At 37.5% G+C, this 20,210-nt stretch overlaps 1 protein-coding gene across 2 annotated transcripts in view; it reads right to left on the bottom strand.

Moving 5' to 3' along the window:
* UGGT1 (UDP-glucose glycoprotein glucosyltransferase 1) overlaps nt 1-20,210 on the bottom strand; it is a 110,308-nt gene that overhangs the window by 32,607 nt on the left and 57,491 nt on the right. The window contains exons 19-25 of one of the 2 annotated variants that reach the window (XM_007127050.4): nt 10,747-10,867; nt 7,340-7,438; nt 6,390-6,413; nt 5,787-5,881; nt 3,655-3,861; nt 2,740-2,871; nt 1,813-1,943 (exon numbers count right to left, since the gene is read on the bottom strand). In XM_007127050.4, the coding sequence (XP_007127112.1) occupies nt 1,813-1,943; nt 2,740-2,871; nt 3,655-3,861; nt 5,787-5,881; nt 6,390-6,413; nt 7,340-7,438; nt 10,747-10,867 (809 nt within the window). The remainder of the gene's footprint in view (nt 1-1,812; nt 1,944-2,739; nt 2,872-3,654; nt 3,862-5,786; nt 5,882-6,389; nt 6,414-7,339; nt 7,439-10,746; nt 10,868-20,210) is intronic. The other variant, XM_007127051.4, reaches the window with a different exon arrangement.

Raw genomic sequence — 20,210 nt, 5'->3', positions numbered from 1 at the left:
GTCAAGGGACACTTGGTTACGTGGACGGGAAGAGCACCCTGATCAAAGAGCCCACAGGTGAGCTTCGGAGGGCGAGGATGGCCTCTCGGCTGCAGGTCTGGGTCACGTGTGAAAGCTGTGGCTGTCACGCACGACCAACGTGGAGCAGCCCTGGCACTAACGAAAACCTTAGACAAGCAAGGTCACTCTGAGAACCCTAACAGTTTTAGCATCAATCTTCTGGCAGCCCCAGGACTCCCTTATTTCCCTACATTCAACCAGGACAGACCCAGAGCCATCTCTGGTTGGTAAAAGGCAAGTCTGCACTTCTGTGCATAGTCTGGCAACTATATAGTCCACAAGGACTCCCAGGGGCTCCCCCAAAGCCTCCACAGAGACAGGGAGTGGTCCAAGGGACACCACACCAAACCTATGACTATGACACAGTGGCTTCAAATCAGGGGGTACCTCCTGGCCTGCATCAGGGAAGTGTTTCCTAGGCTAAAACAAGGGGCATCACTCAACAACCAATGAGGTGGAAGGAAACCTCTTTATCTGTAGCCCCAGTTTGGGTGAGATGAAAAAAGATTCCTTTCCGTATCACACAAAACTTGGCAAAGAGACTACTTTCACAGCTATCAAAGTCAACGTTTCACTAAGACATGCATCTTGAACTCTGCAGCATCATGGTGTATGAAATAGATGAAGAAATAAAACAGAAGAACTTTAAAATTCTATATCCTCAAGCGATGCATCAAAGAACACTATCAAGAGAGTGAAAAGTCAACCCATGGAGTGGGAAAAAATACCTGCAAATCATATAGCTATAAGGATTGATATCCAGAATACAAATGAACTCCTACAACTCAACAACAACAAAATAAATAATTAAAAATGAGCAAAGGACTTGGATAGATGTTTTCCCACAGATATACAAATGGTCAATAAGCACACAAAAAGATGCTCAACATCACTAATCATTAGGGAAGTACAAATCAAACCACAAGGAGATACCACTTCACACCCACTGGAATGGGTATTATCAAAAGAACAGAAAATAGTAAGTGTTGGTGAGGATGTGGAGAAATTAGAACACTTATGCATTACTGATGGGAAAGTAAAATGGTACAGCCTCTGTGGAAAAAGGTATAATGATTCCTCAAAAACTAAACATAACCATACATCCTCCAGCTACACATTCATATGATATTTAATGCAGAAACCATGTGAATAGGACTATGAGATTCAGTTACACAGCAGGTACACAGACCAGTCAAATACTTATTTTTTTCCATTGAGAAATAACTCATTAAAATATATAAACTAATAATAACACTGAAAGAATTAAAATAACAATAAAGAACCAACAATAACCAACTCATCATCACGTTTGGAATATGCAAGAAAAAAAATCTCATTATTCCATACTAGTAAATAAAGAAAAAGAAACATTTAACTTGTCTTTTTTTTTTCTGAACAAAATAGAACTGAAAGGTAACTAAAAAGATAATGAGGGAAAGTATTTCTTTACATAAGTATTCCAAGGAAATAAATAAAATCACCTCTCTACTTCTGCATATGTTTGAAATTTTCCACAATCAAAAGTTAAAAAAAAAAATCAAAATGGAGAGAACTAATCCAGTTCTTTAAACAGCTGGCTACAAAATAAATTAACTCGTTTAAACAGAAGTATAAATAAACACTTGAATTGAAGAACATTATTATATTTTAAAGCTGGAGATAAAACATCTTGGAATAGGTAGCATGAGGAAAGTCCAATTAATATAGCCCCTGTGACATGAACTGATTCATTTCTTCTATGGCAAAACTTACACATCTTCTTCTACCCGAAGCTGTTGAATATGAGATTTGATTTTCTGTCCTGAAGTTTTTAAGATGATATTTTCTAGGAGGTGGAAATCGTCTTGATTAAAGAGTTCACTGTCCTCCAGTGGCCCAATGATCTGTGAAGCAGAGCAGGGTGGTCAGTGCTGGAATCAGCGGGCTGCAGAGAAGTCCTTGGTTGTCCTCAGGCTACCTTACAAACCAAATCACTTTACAGACCCGAAACACGTTTACATCTAAGTCAAATCAATGAAAAAAGTGAAAATAAAACCCAAATCAACTCATACAGTTATTCACTTATCAATTCCTCAACTACACAGAGTGTATGTAGACTTGAATACTTTATTTTTACAGTAAGCAAACTCTGAAATAAAATAGCAGTATCATTTTCATTAATTCTCACTGAATATAAATAAGAAAGCCAAAATAGAAATAGTAGTGGTAGTGGTAGATATCAGAGATTTCACCCTAAGGGCTAAGAGTTTAAAGTTTGGTATGTCCGCCATAGTCTCATTTCCGTGGCTGCAGATATTTATGAAATAGTCTAAGCATAAACCAATTAAGTTCATACAGACTGCACAAACCATAAACATGGTCCCCACACGGGACGAATACTTTATGAATCACACGTCTTATGGATTTGGGTTCTGAGAACCACCACACTCTCACCACCTTACACAATGGCAGGACAAAATTAAACAGGAGGAAGGTTTCACATAAGGACGTTTATGTCAGAATGAGCAAACCTCCTTTGAAACAAGGGAGCAGAAATGATCATCAGCACTGCACAAGCCCTAATCACCTTTGGAAAAAGTGGCTCTGTTTGAAGAGTTTACTAGCTTCAGAGAAGAATGCTGCCAAGACTGTTCACTGATCTAATTTGAAGTCAACCTTGTCTCAGGACAAAGTTCTCACCCTTCCATTGCTGATCACTGCCCTCTGTCCCTTCTTCAGCTTCAGAACATCCCTGCAGTACATGGCATGAGACAAAATGAAATCCATTTTGGAAGACTCAAAGACCTCTTTAAAAAGACTGAAATCCATGCCCTAGGAAAGTAATTGTTATTAAGGAAAAGTAATTGTTATTAAGAAAACCATAAAAATGAACAATCATATGAATAAATCATAAAATGCTCTTTTAGTGGAATGTAGTGACTAATTTTAATAATTAACACTACAATGTCTCCGTTCTCACTCTCCCTCCCATTTTTTCCCAACCTCCCACTTATCAAGTAATGCTTATTTCCTTTTCCTATACCTTTATGTAATCGTTCAATTGGCAAACTATAATTCATGATACCTTTATTCTGCATTTTAAAATCTTGCTAATTTCAAGTAAGAGTCTTTTTTCTAACTGAAATATCAAGTACATTCATCATTTTATAAGAAATCTTAAAACTACAAAACAGTCAAAAGTAGGTAACATAAATTAATAAAATGGGCTTATATTGGAAATACATCAAGAACACATAAGCCTCTAACTCATTAAGTAGCTTAAATCTCTATAAACAAATATTTTTCTTTGTTCTACAAACAAATCAAGTATTATCTGTCTTTCAAAAACTTACAAAACCAATAGCTTTGTGCTTAAAACATATATAAGCTTATATCATGCACATCTTGAAGCCTAGCAAGTTTAAAAGTAATAAAGGGAATATGGCAGAATTGTTATTTCTTGGTAAGAGCTTTCCAATTAAAAAAAAAAAATCATTTGAGCTCAGAACTACAATCACAAATCCTGATCATCAACAGGAACAGGACACATCAGCCCATGGGAATGAACTTCTGAAATAACAATACAAGGCAGCCTCGTGCCACACACAGACTTACCCCAACGGAGAACTCCCCAATACCAGCTCCTGCAGCCAGCGCCTCTGCAGTCTCCTCCTTGGCCATTTTTGTGATGAAGTTCTTAGCAGAGTTGGAGGTCTGTGTTTGGAGAGCTGCCCAGATTGCTCTGGAGACCTGAGTTTTCTCATAACTTATATCTTCACTAGGATTATTGATCATGCTTACTCTAACATTGTTACTGGATTTCTATTTACGAAAAGGGAAATAAGAGTTATATGGTAGACGTCTTGAATTTTAAAAGCAGCATTAACATCAGTCATATCCCATAAGTAGCAAATAACACTTAAGTCTTTGGTAGTTCTCCTCTGCATACAGAGTAAAATTAAAATGCTATAATCAGGCATTCAAACCGCTGCATGAATTGGCCCCCAGCCTTCCTTTCCAACTTCATTTCTTACCATCCCTGTAAATACAGCATACATTACAGACTGTCAGAGTCCTGTATTTCCCCAACACATTTTGCATTCTTCTAATGCATGTTATGCCTCACATTGGTATGTGAACCCCAGCTACACCCATCTTCATTTCCTTAAGTCCCAACCCTCTTGAAGGGCTCTGCTCAGACCCTTCATTCACATGGCCTTTCCAGATTTCTAGTAAAAATCAATCTCTCCTTGGGTCAAAAGTCAAGAATCCCTGTGGGAGAAGATATCTGGGGCCCACAAAACCATAAAAGGGCCATAAGCAACAGAAATTCATACTCATGTGTATCTAAAAACATGTACAAGAGTATTCACTGCAGCACTCTTCTAGCCCCAATCTAGAAACAACCCAGTTGTCCGTCAAACAGACTAAACAAACAAAACTTTGTGGTACAGCCATATGACACAATACTGCACAATGAAAAAGAACTAACTACCACTACCTGTAATAACAGGGGTAAATCTCCAAAATGTTGAGTAAAGAAACCAAACACAAACAAATACGTATTATAAGAGTCCATTTAACTAAAGTAAAAAGCAGGCAAACCTAGGATGTGAGAAGAGGGACAGGGGAGGGCTAGTGATGCGGCCACAAGCAGGGGCGTGCTTTCAGGACTTCGGTAATTCTGTTTCTGTACCTGCGTGGTGGTCACATGGGTGTGTTCACTCTGTGACGCTACATCCTATTGATCTGTGCATGTCTTTTGAACCTATATTTTCCTTCAATTACTCCCTCCCTGTGCTCCCACTTTTCACCACTTGAGCATTTGTCAATTTGAGTTAGAGTGTGTTATACGTATATCGTCCCTTCACCTGGACTACTCCTGATACAACTGACCGCACCATCCACTCTGTTCCTTTAGACAATAAAGGCACTCAGCACATCAGGGAAGCTGAAATCACCTGGATATTTCAGTAAGCCTCCTTGGGACGCACAGTGGCAAGGGGACACAGGAGGGGTGTGAAACTTGGATGAAGATCCAATCTGAAACCGCTCAGGAAAAGGAAACGTAACATCTCTCTCTCTGACAAGGACAATCTCTAGAAGGGTTATTTTTCAACCGTTCACCACTGCCCATTCACTCCACTTCTACGGTTTATATGCTGCACAGCTTTCAGACCACCCGTATGTGCATCCCGCTGCATGCCTACACCTACTTCTATTAGACACGTGCTAATGTGCCTCTGTGGTATTTCTCCAATATCTGGACCTCTCTCAATATAAGGACCCTGTCTCTCCCATACAATATACAACACAAACTTTGCAGCAGCTCTGCAGCAAGAACATGGACAGTCATACAATAAAAACTGGTCTATGATGACGATCTTATTATTTTTTCCTCTAAAAGAATCTATTCCTGGGACTTCCCTGGCGGTCCAGTGGTTAGGACTCTGTGCTTCCACTGCAGGGAGCCCGGGTTCAATCCCTGGTCAGGGAACTGAGATCCTGCAAGCTGCACGGCACAGTCAAAAAAAAAAAAAATCTATTCCCTTACATAAAGCCAGAATATTGCAGTCTTCTCTGTTTTCTCACTAGCTGCCAGACCTCTGAAAAAACAATGCTTCTTTCCCTCAAGCACCAAAAAAGCAGGATCCAGCCTCCCCATCAGAACATTATCAGCACACATATGCCCATGAAGATAACTGCAGCCTCAAACAAAGATACAGAATGAAATCGTAGATACTTGCCTGATGTTTAATAGCATCATACAATAATTGCCTTCCAGGAGGGCTATCAAAATCCCCAACAATCCAAAAAGTTACTGGCCTAATAAAAGAATCATCTGTAGAAAAACAAAAACAACATATTGAGTGGGAGGGGAAACAGCACATCTTATGTTTCAATATTGCTATTAAGCCAAGTAATTTCTGAAAACCATGCAAAAAATAAGAAAATGACAAGTTTAATAAAGATACAAAGCAAAAGTTTTGAAATTTTGACACTAGAATGAAAGCAGGGTAACCTTCCATGTTGCTTAACTAAAAACTAAGAACATGCACTTATTAATGCTATTTTGATTTGGGTATCTGTTAGCATGTAAAATGAAAAAGAGTCTCTGAACATGTGGATAACATATTATAGTCTTTAATCATATTCATTTATTAACTTTCTGAAATATAATTCTTGGCAAACATTTATACACAGAATTTATCTGCATTGATAAATTATCTGTTACCCACAGGTTACAGAAACATCCCAATAAAGTGTCAATAAATTCTGAATTACAGTGGTACCTGAAACCACATAAGATAATTAATTAACAAAAAGGAATAGAACATTCTGAAATTTACCATAGATTTCCTTGGAGGACATTCCTGGACAAAAGTAAAGGAAAAAGAGTAGAAGAAAAGAAAATGTCATTTCTCTAATTAATGCCAACTGTAAGAGTCAAATTTTAAATAATGCCCAACATCACCTATGCTTCTTTTCACTCCTTAGTCCCATTAGGGTTACAGCACTGTTCCAGAACCCCTGAGAACCAATTTCTTTGAGGAAACAAATGGAGCAATTGCCTGTACTTAAACATATATCTGGGAAACCAGAAATTCTATCTGGGAGAAGACCACAGCAGATAAAAATAGCTGCCTTAGGGACTTCCCTGGCGGTCCAGTGGTTAAGACTCCACACTCCCAATGCAGGGGGCACGGGTTTGATCCCTGGTCAGGCAACTAAGACCCCCACATGCCACATGGCGCAGACAAAAAAGAAAAAAATAGCTGCCTTACATGACAGTCAGTGCTCTGAAAGGGTAATAAGTGTGACCAGAGGGGAAAAGCACCCGTCTGCCATTAAGAGTATATCATTTTACACAGTTTTAATCTGAATAAATAACTCTGCATCAAAATCAGTTTAAAAACGTGCACAAGGATTTCTTGTACCAAGTTCATCTTACAAATCCTAAAAACATTTAACCCAATATTGTCATTGAAGAGACAAGCCAAACCAATTTTCAATCCATTAACCCATTTTTACATAATTCTTTTTCCATTTTGAACCATGAAAAAATTTTTCCTTTTACCTTTAATGTCTAATATAAAATTTATAAAGACATCTGAATTTTCAAATATATATAAAAAATTAAATTTTAAACAGATATTTTCTAGACTCAAATAATTATACAAAGTAATAAAAGAAATTATGGAATCTCTTTCCCAACAGACACTAAAAATTAAGGTTTTTGTAAATACTAAAAAAAAAAGGAAAAACAAGTTGAATCCAAGGTAAGCCTAAAATGTATTACCTTTCTTGGTCAGATAATTCATACTATTGGCTATAGCAGCAGTCTTGCCTTGGGAATCCAAGACGGTAAATCTAGCATAATCATCCACAAAAAAGTTATCTGAAAGAAAAATTAACGTAGATTTATAACTAATATGCCTAAATTCAATCTAATGTTAATATACAATTGATAATCTCATTTGACCATAATATACATTTTAATAAAATGCATGAGTGAAATATATTGTTTCACGTTTATTGAACAAGTTCACAACATGGCCCACCCCATTAATCACATTTTAAGACACAAATAGAAAATGTACACATCTCACACATAACTCTCAGATATGTGTTTGTCAGTTTGATGGTTTAAATTTATTCTATTCCTACTCTTTTCACTTTACCCCTACAGGATGATCTTTTAAAGAGACCCCCTTAACTTCATCTCTCCTTTCCATAGTCCATCCCCATAGTAAACTCTTCCCTATCCTATTTGGGGGTAAAAGGGGATGAATGGGAGAGAAAATATTTTTTAAAACTCTTGTTTTAATTATTCACATCTATCAAAGTAAAATTTTTAACCTTAACAGAAACAAAAGGTCATTTTCAGATATGTTTCTTTTCGGATTAGTGCCTATGGGCAATGCTCTTATTAATCATTTCCCCCTCAGATAACTCTTCTTAAAATTCCAGTTTCATCAAGTCATTCCCTTGCTCTCAATACTTTGTAATTTCTTCCTACCTACAAACTGGTCTCCAGCCTGTTATCATAAACCCCTTCTTTATCTCCAGCAATCTTCCCAGGCCTTTGCATTATTCACTCCCCAATACAAATGCCCCATTTCTTGCAATGTCCTCCAAGCACATCTTGCTTGCCCACCCTCCCATGTATTTGTCTGTCCACCCACTCACCCATCTATCCTTTCATTCAACAAAGCACACCAAAGGCCTACTATCTGTTCAGTCAATAGTCTAGCAAAGGTAAGCAATGGTAAATAAGACAGACACTGCCCATGACTTCATGTAGCAGAGGGGAGGAAGCACCATGGCCTTAAAACTGAGTCGCCGGACAGCAAAGGCCAAGAGCAGCGTAGATGATGGAGCTATGACAACTGGGTTAGGAGGATGCCAGCTGCTCTTTCACTGGGAGCTCCAAAATGCTCACCAAGCAAACTGCAACCTTGCCACTGTGGACTAGCATCATTTCACAGCTGAGGACTGTAACACTCAGTGGAGAAAGATATCCAAAACCAGAACTATTTCTATGGTCCTTATTCATGAGTACTGCAAAGATAACTCTTTATAATTTAATTTAAAATGATGGAAACAACAAAAACTCAGGACAAAAATTCGTAATACTGCTTGCCTTGCTCTACTAATACTTCTGGTAAAAAGCACTTTCTTACTACTTTCTTTTTCAAATATAAGCATACATGTGCATTTTTCCTCTGCCTGAAAGGAAAGGAATTTAGTTTCAAGTAGAATAGGGGTAGTTGCAATAAAGTAACAACCATAAACAGATCTATATATTCACTGTATTCAACTACAACAACAAATACACTTGGTTTTGACTTCACCATTACACATATCCTTTCTTCCCCAGTAAGATTTCCTGAGCAAGCGGTAACTCTACTGTATTTCCAGCAGTTTGTTAAAGTGGCCTTAAGAGTCTCCAGGGAAGGCAAAAGGAACAAATTGTACCTGGGCTTAACCTCTTAAAAAGGTATTCTTGTGGAAACAACCTAAACACTCATCAACTGAGGAACAGATAAGCAAAGTGTGGCCTATCTATACAATGGAATATGAATCAGTCATAAAAAGGAATGAAGTCCTCCAGAACCGTCAGACAATGAAGTTATATTTATGTTTGTGATTTATGATATTTATTATTTGAAAAAATAAAAAAGGAATGAAGTTCTGAGACAGGCTACGAAATGGGTGAACCTTAAAAACTTTATGCTAAGTGAAAGAAGCCAGTCACAAAAGACTTCCAATTATATGAAATATCCATAATAGAAAAATCCATAGAAACAGAAACTTAATTAGTGGTTGCTGAAGGACAGGAAAAGGGGGAAATGGAGAGTGACTACATCATTTCTTTTGGGGGGGATGATGATGTTCTAAAGTTAGTGTGATGCTCACACAACTTTGAGAGTATACTAAAAACTGTGCACTTTACAACTGTACACTTTGAAAGGTTGAGTTTTATGGCATGGACACCAGGGGTCACCAATCCCTGGGCCATGGACCGGTAGCGGTCCATGGCCTGTTAGGAACTGGGCCGCACAGCATGAGGTGAGCGGCGGGTGAGCGAGCGAAGCTTCACCGGTATTTACAGCCGCTCCCCATCGCTCGCATTACCGCCTGAGTTCCACCTCCTGTCAGATCAGTGGTAGCATTAGGTTCTCATAGGAGCACAAACCCTACTGTGAACTGTGCACGCGAGGGATCTGGGTTGCGTGCTCCTTATGAGAATCTAATGCCTGATGATCTGAGGTGGAGCTGAGGCGGTGATGCTAGCACTGGGGAGCGGCTGCAAATACAGATGATCATTAGCAGAGAGGTTTGACTTGCATGGAGACCATAATAAATCAACTGCTTGCAGACTCATATTGAAACCCTATCAGTGAGTGGCAAGTGACAATTAAGCTGCATCTGGTGGCAGGCTTTATAGTGGCAAGTGAGTTGACGTACTTCAACTGTACAGCTGCATCTGGTGGCAGGCTTTAAGTCAGAATTCGACACTTATTTTAGTCCATGCGTAGCCCAAGCCACACCTGAGCCCCAAGCTCAGGGCTCCCACTGATTCTGCATTATGGTGAGTTGTATAATTATTTCATTATATATTACAATGTAATAATAATAGAAATAAAGTGCATAATCAATGTAATGCACCTGAATCATCCCGAAACCACCCCCCCACACCCTCGGTCCATGGAAAAAATTGTCTTCCATGAAACTGGTCCCTGGTGCCAAAAAGGTTGAGGACCGCTGCTGTACATTATTTCTCAATGAAGCTTTATTTGTTAAAAAGGCATTCTTAAGTTCTCAGAGTACACCTACCTGAGATATTTGTCAACATTATCACTGACTGACTGCATAATGAGAAAGAAGATAGCTGCTTAAGAGCTTTAGGACTGTAAGAAAGTCAACAATCTAGGTCCACTCTTACCATCTACTGCCTACATCTAGTTGGCATTTAAAAGGCACTGAATATCTTTCAAAGTTTACAAAGATTTATCCAGGAAGAATTTCTCTCCTTTTGGAGGAAACTTGTGAATTTAGAAACTCATATAATGAACTCAAGGTGAACGAAACTGTGTCACAATCTTGAGTTATGAGAAATTCTGAACATTACAATCCAATAAATGCAAAGATTCTGAAAGACAAATCAAAAAGGCCCAAAATTGTTCCTGAAATACTCCTTACTTGTTGCTGTTAAATCCAGGTATTCTCGCTCAGCTGTCAAAATCCTAGAGTTGATTCGTGGAACAACATTTGGCTGATTCATGATATATTCTACCACATCTTGATCATGGGACAGTTCACCCTAGAGGAAAAAAAAAAAAAAAAAGAAAACGGTGTGGGTGAGATGCACATTAAACAAATATGATCAATAATAATTTATTAGGACCCCCAAAATCATTAACTTTATAGTATCTTCTTACGTACTGGTAACAGCTAAAAATAGAAGTTACCACGTTATAGGTTCCTGTCATTGCCAAGCAAGGCACTGTATGTATAGTATCTCTAATCCATTCAACAATGTGAGGAAGATGTGGTACCTATTTAAGAAAGGTTAAATAACTTACTCAAAGTCACAGAGCTAATGAGAAGTGAATATGAAATGCAAACCCATGTTTATTTGATCTCACCACAGAAACAAGCAAGCTCTAGAAATTAGTTGAAGAGTTAATACAAGCAAAAATCCATCCTGAGATAGCTTCTCTCTAAAGAAGAAAGCCAAATTACTTCTCTCAGGCAGTTAATATACTTTAAAACAAAAAAACCACCCCAAGCCTTTTTCAATCTCAGGCATTTCAATCTCAAGTAATCCTACATTTCCAGAGTCACAATTACACTGGGGGAGAAGAAATCATTAATTAAAGAATTAATTAAAGAATCATTAATTCTTCCCTTTATACTTCTCATATTATAGAAATACTTGTACTGCATGAGGGTGATCTAATGTAAATGGCTGTGGAAACTTGCAAGTTTTTCACACTTAATATATTTCATACAAAACCATATTTCAACATGATTTTCAGGGGGAATAGATGTGAATCAAATATACACAATCAAGTCTTAAAAATTCCACTCAGGCATCTTCTGTGGCTACTTATCTCAAGAGCAATAACTCACAAATTCTCAAACTATAAGCCAATAATGAACATATGCACCAACCACATAATTCAAAACACTTACAAAGGTAATCGATGACTTGCTATAGATGTAAGCTCATGTATAAAACTTTGGTCTCTATTATAAACCTGAACTGATTCCAATAAAAAGCCTAACTCAAGGAGGCAATCTGGCAAATCTATCAAAATTTTACATGTACAGACCTTTTAATGCAGCTCTCCTACACACACATACACACGCACACACAGTGGTTGTTTCCAGAAAGAAAAGATGAATGGCAGGGGAACAGGAATGAATAAGTGACAGTTTCTCTTCATTTATACCTCTATACACATTTTGAATCTCACACTATCTGCATATCATATGCTTTTATATATAGTGAATTTAGTGCAAAATTTAAAATGTACATTATTACCCTTTGACACAGTTCCAATAATTGGTATTTCTCAAAAAATTATAAAGTACAAAGATATACATATTAGAAGATTCACTGAGCATTATTTATAAAAGTGTACATCTACAAGCAACATCCAACATTAAGGGATAAAATAAATGATTATTCATTCTTAAAAAGGAATAGCAGCAATCTAAAGGTTTTAAGACAGAGTTATGTTCAGAAATGCAGTGCTAAGATATATTCAATTAGAAAAGCTAAAAAGCTGAAAAATGCACATATACATATATATAAATCAATACACAGAGACACACAGAAATATTTCTCTAGGGATGAGGGTAAGAACTTTCATTTTTACGTTATACAATTTAGTATTTCCCAAATTTAGTATTTTCTAAATATGTGTGGAAGCACATATAACTTTTGTCATAATATTTAAATTCTTATCTAGCCAAACCCATTCATTTCATGTTTCATTCCTGGAGCTCCAGGAAGAACAAATTCCTTAACAAAACTACTGGGACCTATTCTTATTCATGAGGAGACATGCAACCGAATTTGGCCAACATTTTTTTGTGTGTGTATAAATGCATTAACAGTCAGCACAAGAAATAGCTTCTTTCAAAAATACTGCTTGTTTTTTTTTTTTTTAAACAAATGACACTGGGAAAACTGGACATCCACATGCAAAAGAATAAAGTGAGACCATTACCTCAGAGCACACACAAAAACTAACTCAAAATATATCAAAGACATCAACATAAGAGCTAAACTATGAAACTTTTAGAAGAAAACATTAGGGAAAATCTTCATGACACCGAATTTGACTATGATTTTTCTGATATGACACCAAAATCACAGGCAACAAAAAGAAAAAAGAGGTAAATAGGACTTCATCAAAAACTAATTTTAATACTTTAATATTAGTATTTAAAATATTATGACAAAAGTTATCTGTGCTTGCTTCTACACATATTTAGAAAATACTAAACTTTGTATATTAAATTGTATAAAGTAAAAATGAAAGTTCTTCCCCTCATTCCAATCTCTAGAGAAATATTTCTATGGTCTCCATGTATATTATTTTTTTTTTAATTTTTTGGCCACGCCATGCAGCATGCGGGATCTTAGTTCCCTGACCAAGGATCGAACCCACGCCCCCTGCAGTGGAAGCTCAGAGTCTTATCCACTGGACCGCCAGGGAAGTCCCATATTGATTTATACATAGGTATATGTGCATTTTTCAGCCTACCTTTCTAATTGAATATAACTTAGCTCTGCATTTCTGGACATAACAACTCTATTCAATACTTTTAGAATGCTGCATAATATTCCTTTTTACAAATGAACAGTTAACATTTATTTCATCCTCTAATGTTGGACGTTACTTGTAGAAACTTTCATGAGTCAAAGGACACCATCAAGAAAGTGAAAGGAGAACTGACAGAATGGAAGAAAATGTTTGCAAATCATACGTCTGATAAGGGATAAATATCCAAAATATATAAAGAACTCCTACACTTCAACATCAATTAAAAAAAAAAACCCATTTTGAAAATGGGCAAAGGACCCGAACAGACATTTCTCCAAAGAAGATACACAAATGGCTAATAAGCACTTGAAAATATGTTCAGTCTCACTAGTCCTTAGGGAAATGCAAATCAAAACCATAATGGGATACCACTTCACACCAACCAGAATGGCTATAATCAAAATGACAGAAACTAAGAGGTGTAGGTGAGGATGTGCTATGGAAAAGAGTTTGGTGGTTCCTCAAAATGTTTAACACAGAATTACTGTATGATCCAGCAATTCCACTTCTAGGTATATATCAAAAAGAATTGAAAGCAAGGACTTGAGTAGATAATTGTACACCTATGTTCACAGCAGCATTATTCACAATAGCCAAAAGGGGGAAACAACCCAAATGTCCATCGACATTTGAATGAATAAACCAAATGTGGTATATACATCATTTAATCTTAACAGGAAGGAAATTCTGATACATGCTGCAACATGTATGAACCTTAAAGTAAGCAAAACACAAAAGTGACACTGTATTATGCCACTTACATGAAACACCTGGAAGAGGCAAACACATAGACACAGAAAGTAGAATAGGGGAATCACAGTAGGAAGTTATCTTTATGACATTTAACTTGCCCTATTACTACCTAATTGTCCCCAGCTATGCAGGAGCCTTGAAAACCAACAGCCCTGCAATAAAGGTGAAAACCAGCAGACTAGGAAAGTCCCCAGGCATTCTCTTTATTTGAGCGGAATCAGACCTTACTCGGTGCCAAGTGCCTTTTTCCAGGAGGTGTTTGTCAAAAACAATCAGGAGTAACTGTTTAATGTCTCAGTTTGAGTGGTGACAGCAGTTGGGTTAACATAAAGCCGGCTAAAAAGAGCAGAAGAAAAAGCTAGGGAATGAGATGTCTATGAGGGATTTTTAAAAGTTCTCATATTCCTTGGAATCTAAAAGGCCACGTGCATGGTGGCCAGGGGTGTGTACATGCCCAGGAAATATCTTTGAAGGCCCTAGACTCTTGGCTCTAACTAACCTTGACACTCGAGCAAGCAAGAACTGAAGAGGCTAAGGCAGAGCTGTAAACTGCCTGGCTGAGCGCCGAAGTCATACTCCAGCATGTACACAGACACACTTGGGAAAAACTGGGAGACTTTCTTGGATTCATGCATTTAAGAAAATCTCTGTTTATTCACTAGTCGACCAATAAGCTAACAAACAGAGACTTAAGAGGCTACATGCAATAAAGAATACAGGCTTTAAAGAATCAATACAGTAAACTCACTAAACAAACAACAGCTGCAACAACAAACCTTGGTAGGGCAAAGACTGATTTATGAAGGGTCACATTACATTACTTAAAATGTCCAGTTATCAACAAATTTTAAAGGCATGCAAAGAAACAAAAGTGTGACCCATATCAGGAAAATCAGCAGTTAGTACATACTGTTCCCGAGAGAGTCCAAGCATTGGACTTAATACACAAAGTTTTAAAATCAGCTATTTAAATATATTCAAAGAACTAAAGGAAATTCTACCTAGCAAACTAAAGGTAAGTTTGAGACTCGTGTTTCACCAAATAGACAATATCAATAAAAAGAAAAATTATGGAAAAGAACCACATAGAAAAACTGGAGTTAAAAAATATAATAACTGAAATGAAATATTCACTAGAAGGACTCAGCAGAATATTTCAGCTGACAGTAAAAAGAATCAGTGAACTTTAAGATACAACAACTGAGATTATCCAGTGTAAGCAACAGAAAAAAAGAAACCTGTGGGACAGTAAACAGTATCAATACATGTATACACCAAGAAGGAGGAGAGGGAAAGAAAGGACAGTGTGTAATAAAGAATTTGGTTAGCTCCCTGGTTCCTGGGAGGTAACCTCTTAATCCTGAAATTTCCTGAATGATAGGAGTGGTGTCTTTGTTATTTATGCAGGGCCCCTCAGACCACACCTGATAGTTTATACTAAAGAGGTGATTCGTGGCGGTGGGCCCTCAGGTAGTTTATGCTAACAAGATGACTCAGAATGCAGGCTGCCTAGGCCAGAAAGACAAATCATGTGTTTAGAGGATTGCTGTTTTGAGCAGCATGACCTCCAGAAACAGGAGGGGGGGCTAGAGACTGAGTTTAGTCACATGGCCAACGATTCAATCAATAGTGGCTATGCAGGGACTTCTCTGGTGGCTAAGTGGTTACGAATCCGCCTGCCAGGGACTTCCCTGGTGGTGCAGTGGTTAAGAATCCACCTGCCAATGCGGGGGACATGGGTTTGATCCCTGGTCCGGGAAGATCCACAAGCTGGAGAGCAACTAAGCCCGTGTGCCGCAACTACTGAGCATGGGCTCTAGAGCCTGTGAACCACAACTACTGAGCTCGTGTGCCACAACTACTGAAGCCCACTTGCCTAGAGCCCGTGTTCCACAACAAAAGAAGCCACTGAAATGAGAAGACCATGCACCGCAACAAAGAGTAGCCCCCGCTCACCGCAACTAGAGAAAGTCTGCGTGCAGCAACAAAGACCCAATGCAGCCAAAAAAAAAGAATCCACCTGCCAATGCAGGGGACATGGGTTTAAGCCCTGGCCCGGGAAGATCCCAAGTGCTGCAGAACAACTAAGCCCGTGCGCCACAACTACTGAGCCTGCGCTCTAGAGCCCGTGAGCCACAAGTACTGAGCCCACATGCTGCAACTACTGAAGCCTGCGCACCTAGAGCCTATGCTCCGCAACGAGAAGCCTGCGCACCGCAACAAAGAGTAGCCCCTGCTCACTGCAACTAGAGAAAGCCCGCGCACGGCAATGAAGACCCAACGCAGCCAAAAATTAAAAAAAAAAAAAAAAAAAAAAAAAAAAAATATATATATATATATATATATATAGTGGCTATGCAATGAAGCCCCAATAAAAACTCTGGACACCAAAATTTGGCTGAACTTCCCTGGTTGGCAACATGTCACATGTTATCACACATCAGTGAGCTGGGAGGATAATATATCCTGACTTCATGGGGAAAAGACACAGAATTTTTACATCTGGAACCTTCCCAAGCTTTGCTGTGTGCACCTTACTCTTTGGCTGGTTCTGATACATATTCTATTACTATAACAATGCTAATTGTAAAGAGAGCACTGTCCTGAGTTCTGCAAGCCATTCTAGCAAATTATCAAAACTGAGGGAATGCCTGCATTTGTAGCCAGTTGATCATACGTAACAGTGGCCTGAGGATCTCTGAACTTGGGGCTGGTGTCTAAAGTGAAGACAATCTTGTGGAGAACTATGTCCTTAATCTGCTAGGACTATGGCCTAACTCTGAGTAGTGTGGTATCAGAAGTCATTACAGGACAAAAGACTGTTCGAAGAAATAAAGGGTAAATAAAGGTAAATAAAGGGTATTCCCAGATTTGATGGAAAACGTTAATTTACATATCTAAGAAATGTAATGAGGGTATATCCATATAATGTATGCTTTTCAATCTCAGCACTATTGACATTTTGGACTAGATAACTCTTTGGAAAGGGAGGTGCTGTCCTGCTTCTTTGGAAGGGGGAGGGACTGACCTGAGCATTTAAGAGGTTTAGCAGCATCGCTGATTCCTGCCCACTAGATGCCAGTAGTACCCCTCCCTTCCCCCAATTATGACAACCAAAAATGTCTCCGGACATTGACAAATGTGCCGCCAAGTGGGGTAAAATTGTTCCTTCTTATTGAGATCCACTTATGTGATAGAATACTACACAGCTGTCTTCAAAAACTGAGAATACTCTATGCACTGAATTAGAAAGACTCGTAACATGCATTTTGTTAAGTGAAAAAAACCAAGGTATAGAATAGTTACGTAATTTGCTACCACTTTTGAATAAAGGTTGGGAAGGAGTAAATATTCATTGTTACCATACAGATACAAAAATGCTTTGGAAGAATTCAGAGGAAACTTAAAACAGCAATTACCTATTATTGGAAGGTGGGTAGATGAATGGCTATATACAGAGGGAGATTTTTTAATTTTATTTTTTATGATGATTTAATAATCATGGGAATTTTTTAATAATTAAATACATTGATCAAAACTGACAAATCATTTGAGTCTTTCCATTAGCTCTGTCTTAATAATCATCACTTATAAGGGTGCCAGACCTTGATTTCCCTCTCAAGCTACTGAGAATCCTCAAGTGTACTGAGATTTTCTTTGCCTATACATTGGTTTGGGCTCCTGAAACATCTGTATAGTGAGTCATATTTTGATGTCTTGAAAAGTGGAAAACTAAGGGAGTGGAAATACTGTAGTTTGTTGTAAAAAACAAATAAGCGAGAAAGAAATGTAAAGTACTATAAGTAAGAAAAACTCAGGAGTTCCACACCTAGACATGCCCTTGTCATCTGAAAGATGACAGTATTTTCTATACAGAAAATGTTAAAGAATCCACAAAAAAACTCTTAGAGCTAATAAACAATGTCAACATGGTTACAGCATATAAGATCAATATATAAAAATCAATTGCATTTCTATTCACTATCAATGAACTATCCAAAAACTAAATTACGGAAACAACTACATTTACAACAGCATCAAAAAGAGTAAAATGTAAAATACTAAGAAATAAATTTAACAAAAGAAGTGTAAGACTTCTTCACTGAAAACAATAAAACATCATTAAAGAAAGTAACAAGACCTAAATAAATGGAAAAACATCCTGTGTTCATGGGTTAGAAGATTCAATATTATTAAGATGTCAATATTCCCCAAATTGATCAACAGATTGAACACAATTCCTATCAAAATCCCAATGGCCCCTTTTTTGCAGAAACTGACAAGCTGATCTTAAGATTCTTATGGAATTGAAAGGGACACAGAAGAGTCAAACCTTTTTTTTTTTTTAAAGGAACACCAACAGTCCAACCCAAACTTTCATTTAGATAAAAATCATTTCTCCATTACATTAAGGGCATAGTCAGGCTAAAGAATAGCCTTGTTTTCATAAGTAGCCATGTCACACTACACCGCTACAGTCATATTTATGGTGAGCTTGACATTTTCTCTCAGTATCCTAGCTAAGTCATTTATATTTTCGTAACTAAAGAGCCCAGAGTGGGACTTTTTCTAAAAACATTAGAAGTCTGCTCCAAAGCAGAAATAATGTCTCCACCTCCACAAACTAAAGACTGTCAACACATTGCAAATATTAATATTCCAGTTACAAACTTCCACGAGGAAGGGAGCATCCCCAGCCATCACCTTATTACCAGATGTATGAGTATGTACGTACACGCTTGTGTGCATGTGCATGCGTTTTGTGTACGCATTAAAGACTGGTAACATGTACAGAATCACAAATGGTGGCTAAATCTAAGAGACTGTGGGCTATGCTAATTTTCTTTTATTTGCTTTTTTGGGTTTCTTTTAGCTTGGATTTTTACAATTTGTCTGAAAGTGGAACAAGCACAAAGCACACATGCAAAGCTGAGCTTTAGGGGATATTTGCTGGTTTTAAGCCCCTAATATTTTATTTTCTTTTTCCTTGATCTTTCTCCTAAAAAACAAAGCCCCACATGTCTGATTAATTAAGGTTTCAGTTAATCAAATTTTACTAGGGATTTTACAAATTTTATAGACAACTGTCTGTAAGCTGATCTGATGCAAAATGGCAGATGGGGCTGTCTGACCACAGAGAAGAGCCCGGTGAAAAGAGCAGACTAAAAAGCGGAGGTGTTCATTTAAATCAATGTGATTTGGAATCTGAAGAGTTCCTTTCTAAAAACATTCATTTTAGCAAATAGTGAGTTGAAATTTGTGATGTTTATTTAAAACTACACAATGAGTTTTGAAACCACAAGGGCACATAATTATCTTGTCTGTAGCTCACTCTTTGAACTCAAATCCGACTTTTTAAAAATATTCATTTTACTCTTCAAACTTTAAATCAACTGTTTTTCTCTGTGCTTGAGCAGTTTCCCATCTGTGAGGTGGTAAACAGGCTGGTGCTTTTTTAAAAACTTTTTTATTTCATATTAGCAATATAATACATATTCATTGATGAAAATATAATACAGAAGAGCCCAAAGAAAAACAATCATCCATAATCTCGCCATGCTGTTCATGAAAAAGCTTCTCATTTGAGGTATTTATTTCCAGCCTAACACACACACAGACATACACATATAAACATACAGACATACTTACATATGAACACACCTACCCAGACACATTCACATATACACAGTAACAGGATCAGCCTGGCCACACTACTTTATAATCCACTTGGCAACATGTTATAAACATATCTTTAGATATTCTTAGTTAACATCTTTTCAATGGCTACATTGTGTTCCATCATATTGTTGGATATTTAAATTATTTCTAATTCTTTGCTATCATAATGACTGCTTCACTGTACATTTACATATTCATATATGTTTATGTAGTTAATATTCACAGAAGAGCCATTCTTAAAAAAGAAAAGCTCAAAGTTGGAAAACTCACACTTGATTATGACAATAATCAAGACTGTGAGGTACTTACAAAGAAAAAGATATATAGGTTAATGGAAAACAAGAGACAGTCCAAAAATAAACCTATACATTAGTGGGCAATTTATGTTTGACA

The sequence above is a fragment of the Physeter macrocephalus genome, chromosome 2 (assembly GCF_002837175.3).
Source record: "Physeter macrocephalus isolate SW-GA chromosome 2, ASM283717v5, whole genome shotgun sequence".
NCBI classification, from domain to species: Eukaryota; Metazoa; Chordata; class Mammalia; order Artiodactyla; family Physeteridae; genus Physeter; species Physeter macrocephalus.
The sequence above is the reverse complement of the archived record's forward strand: the minus strand, read 5'-3'. Positions and strand labels throughout refer to the sequence as shown.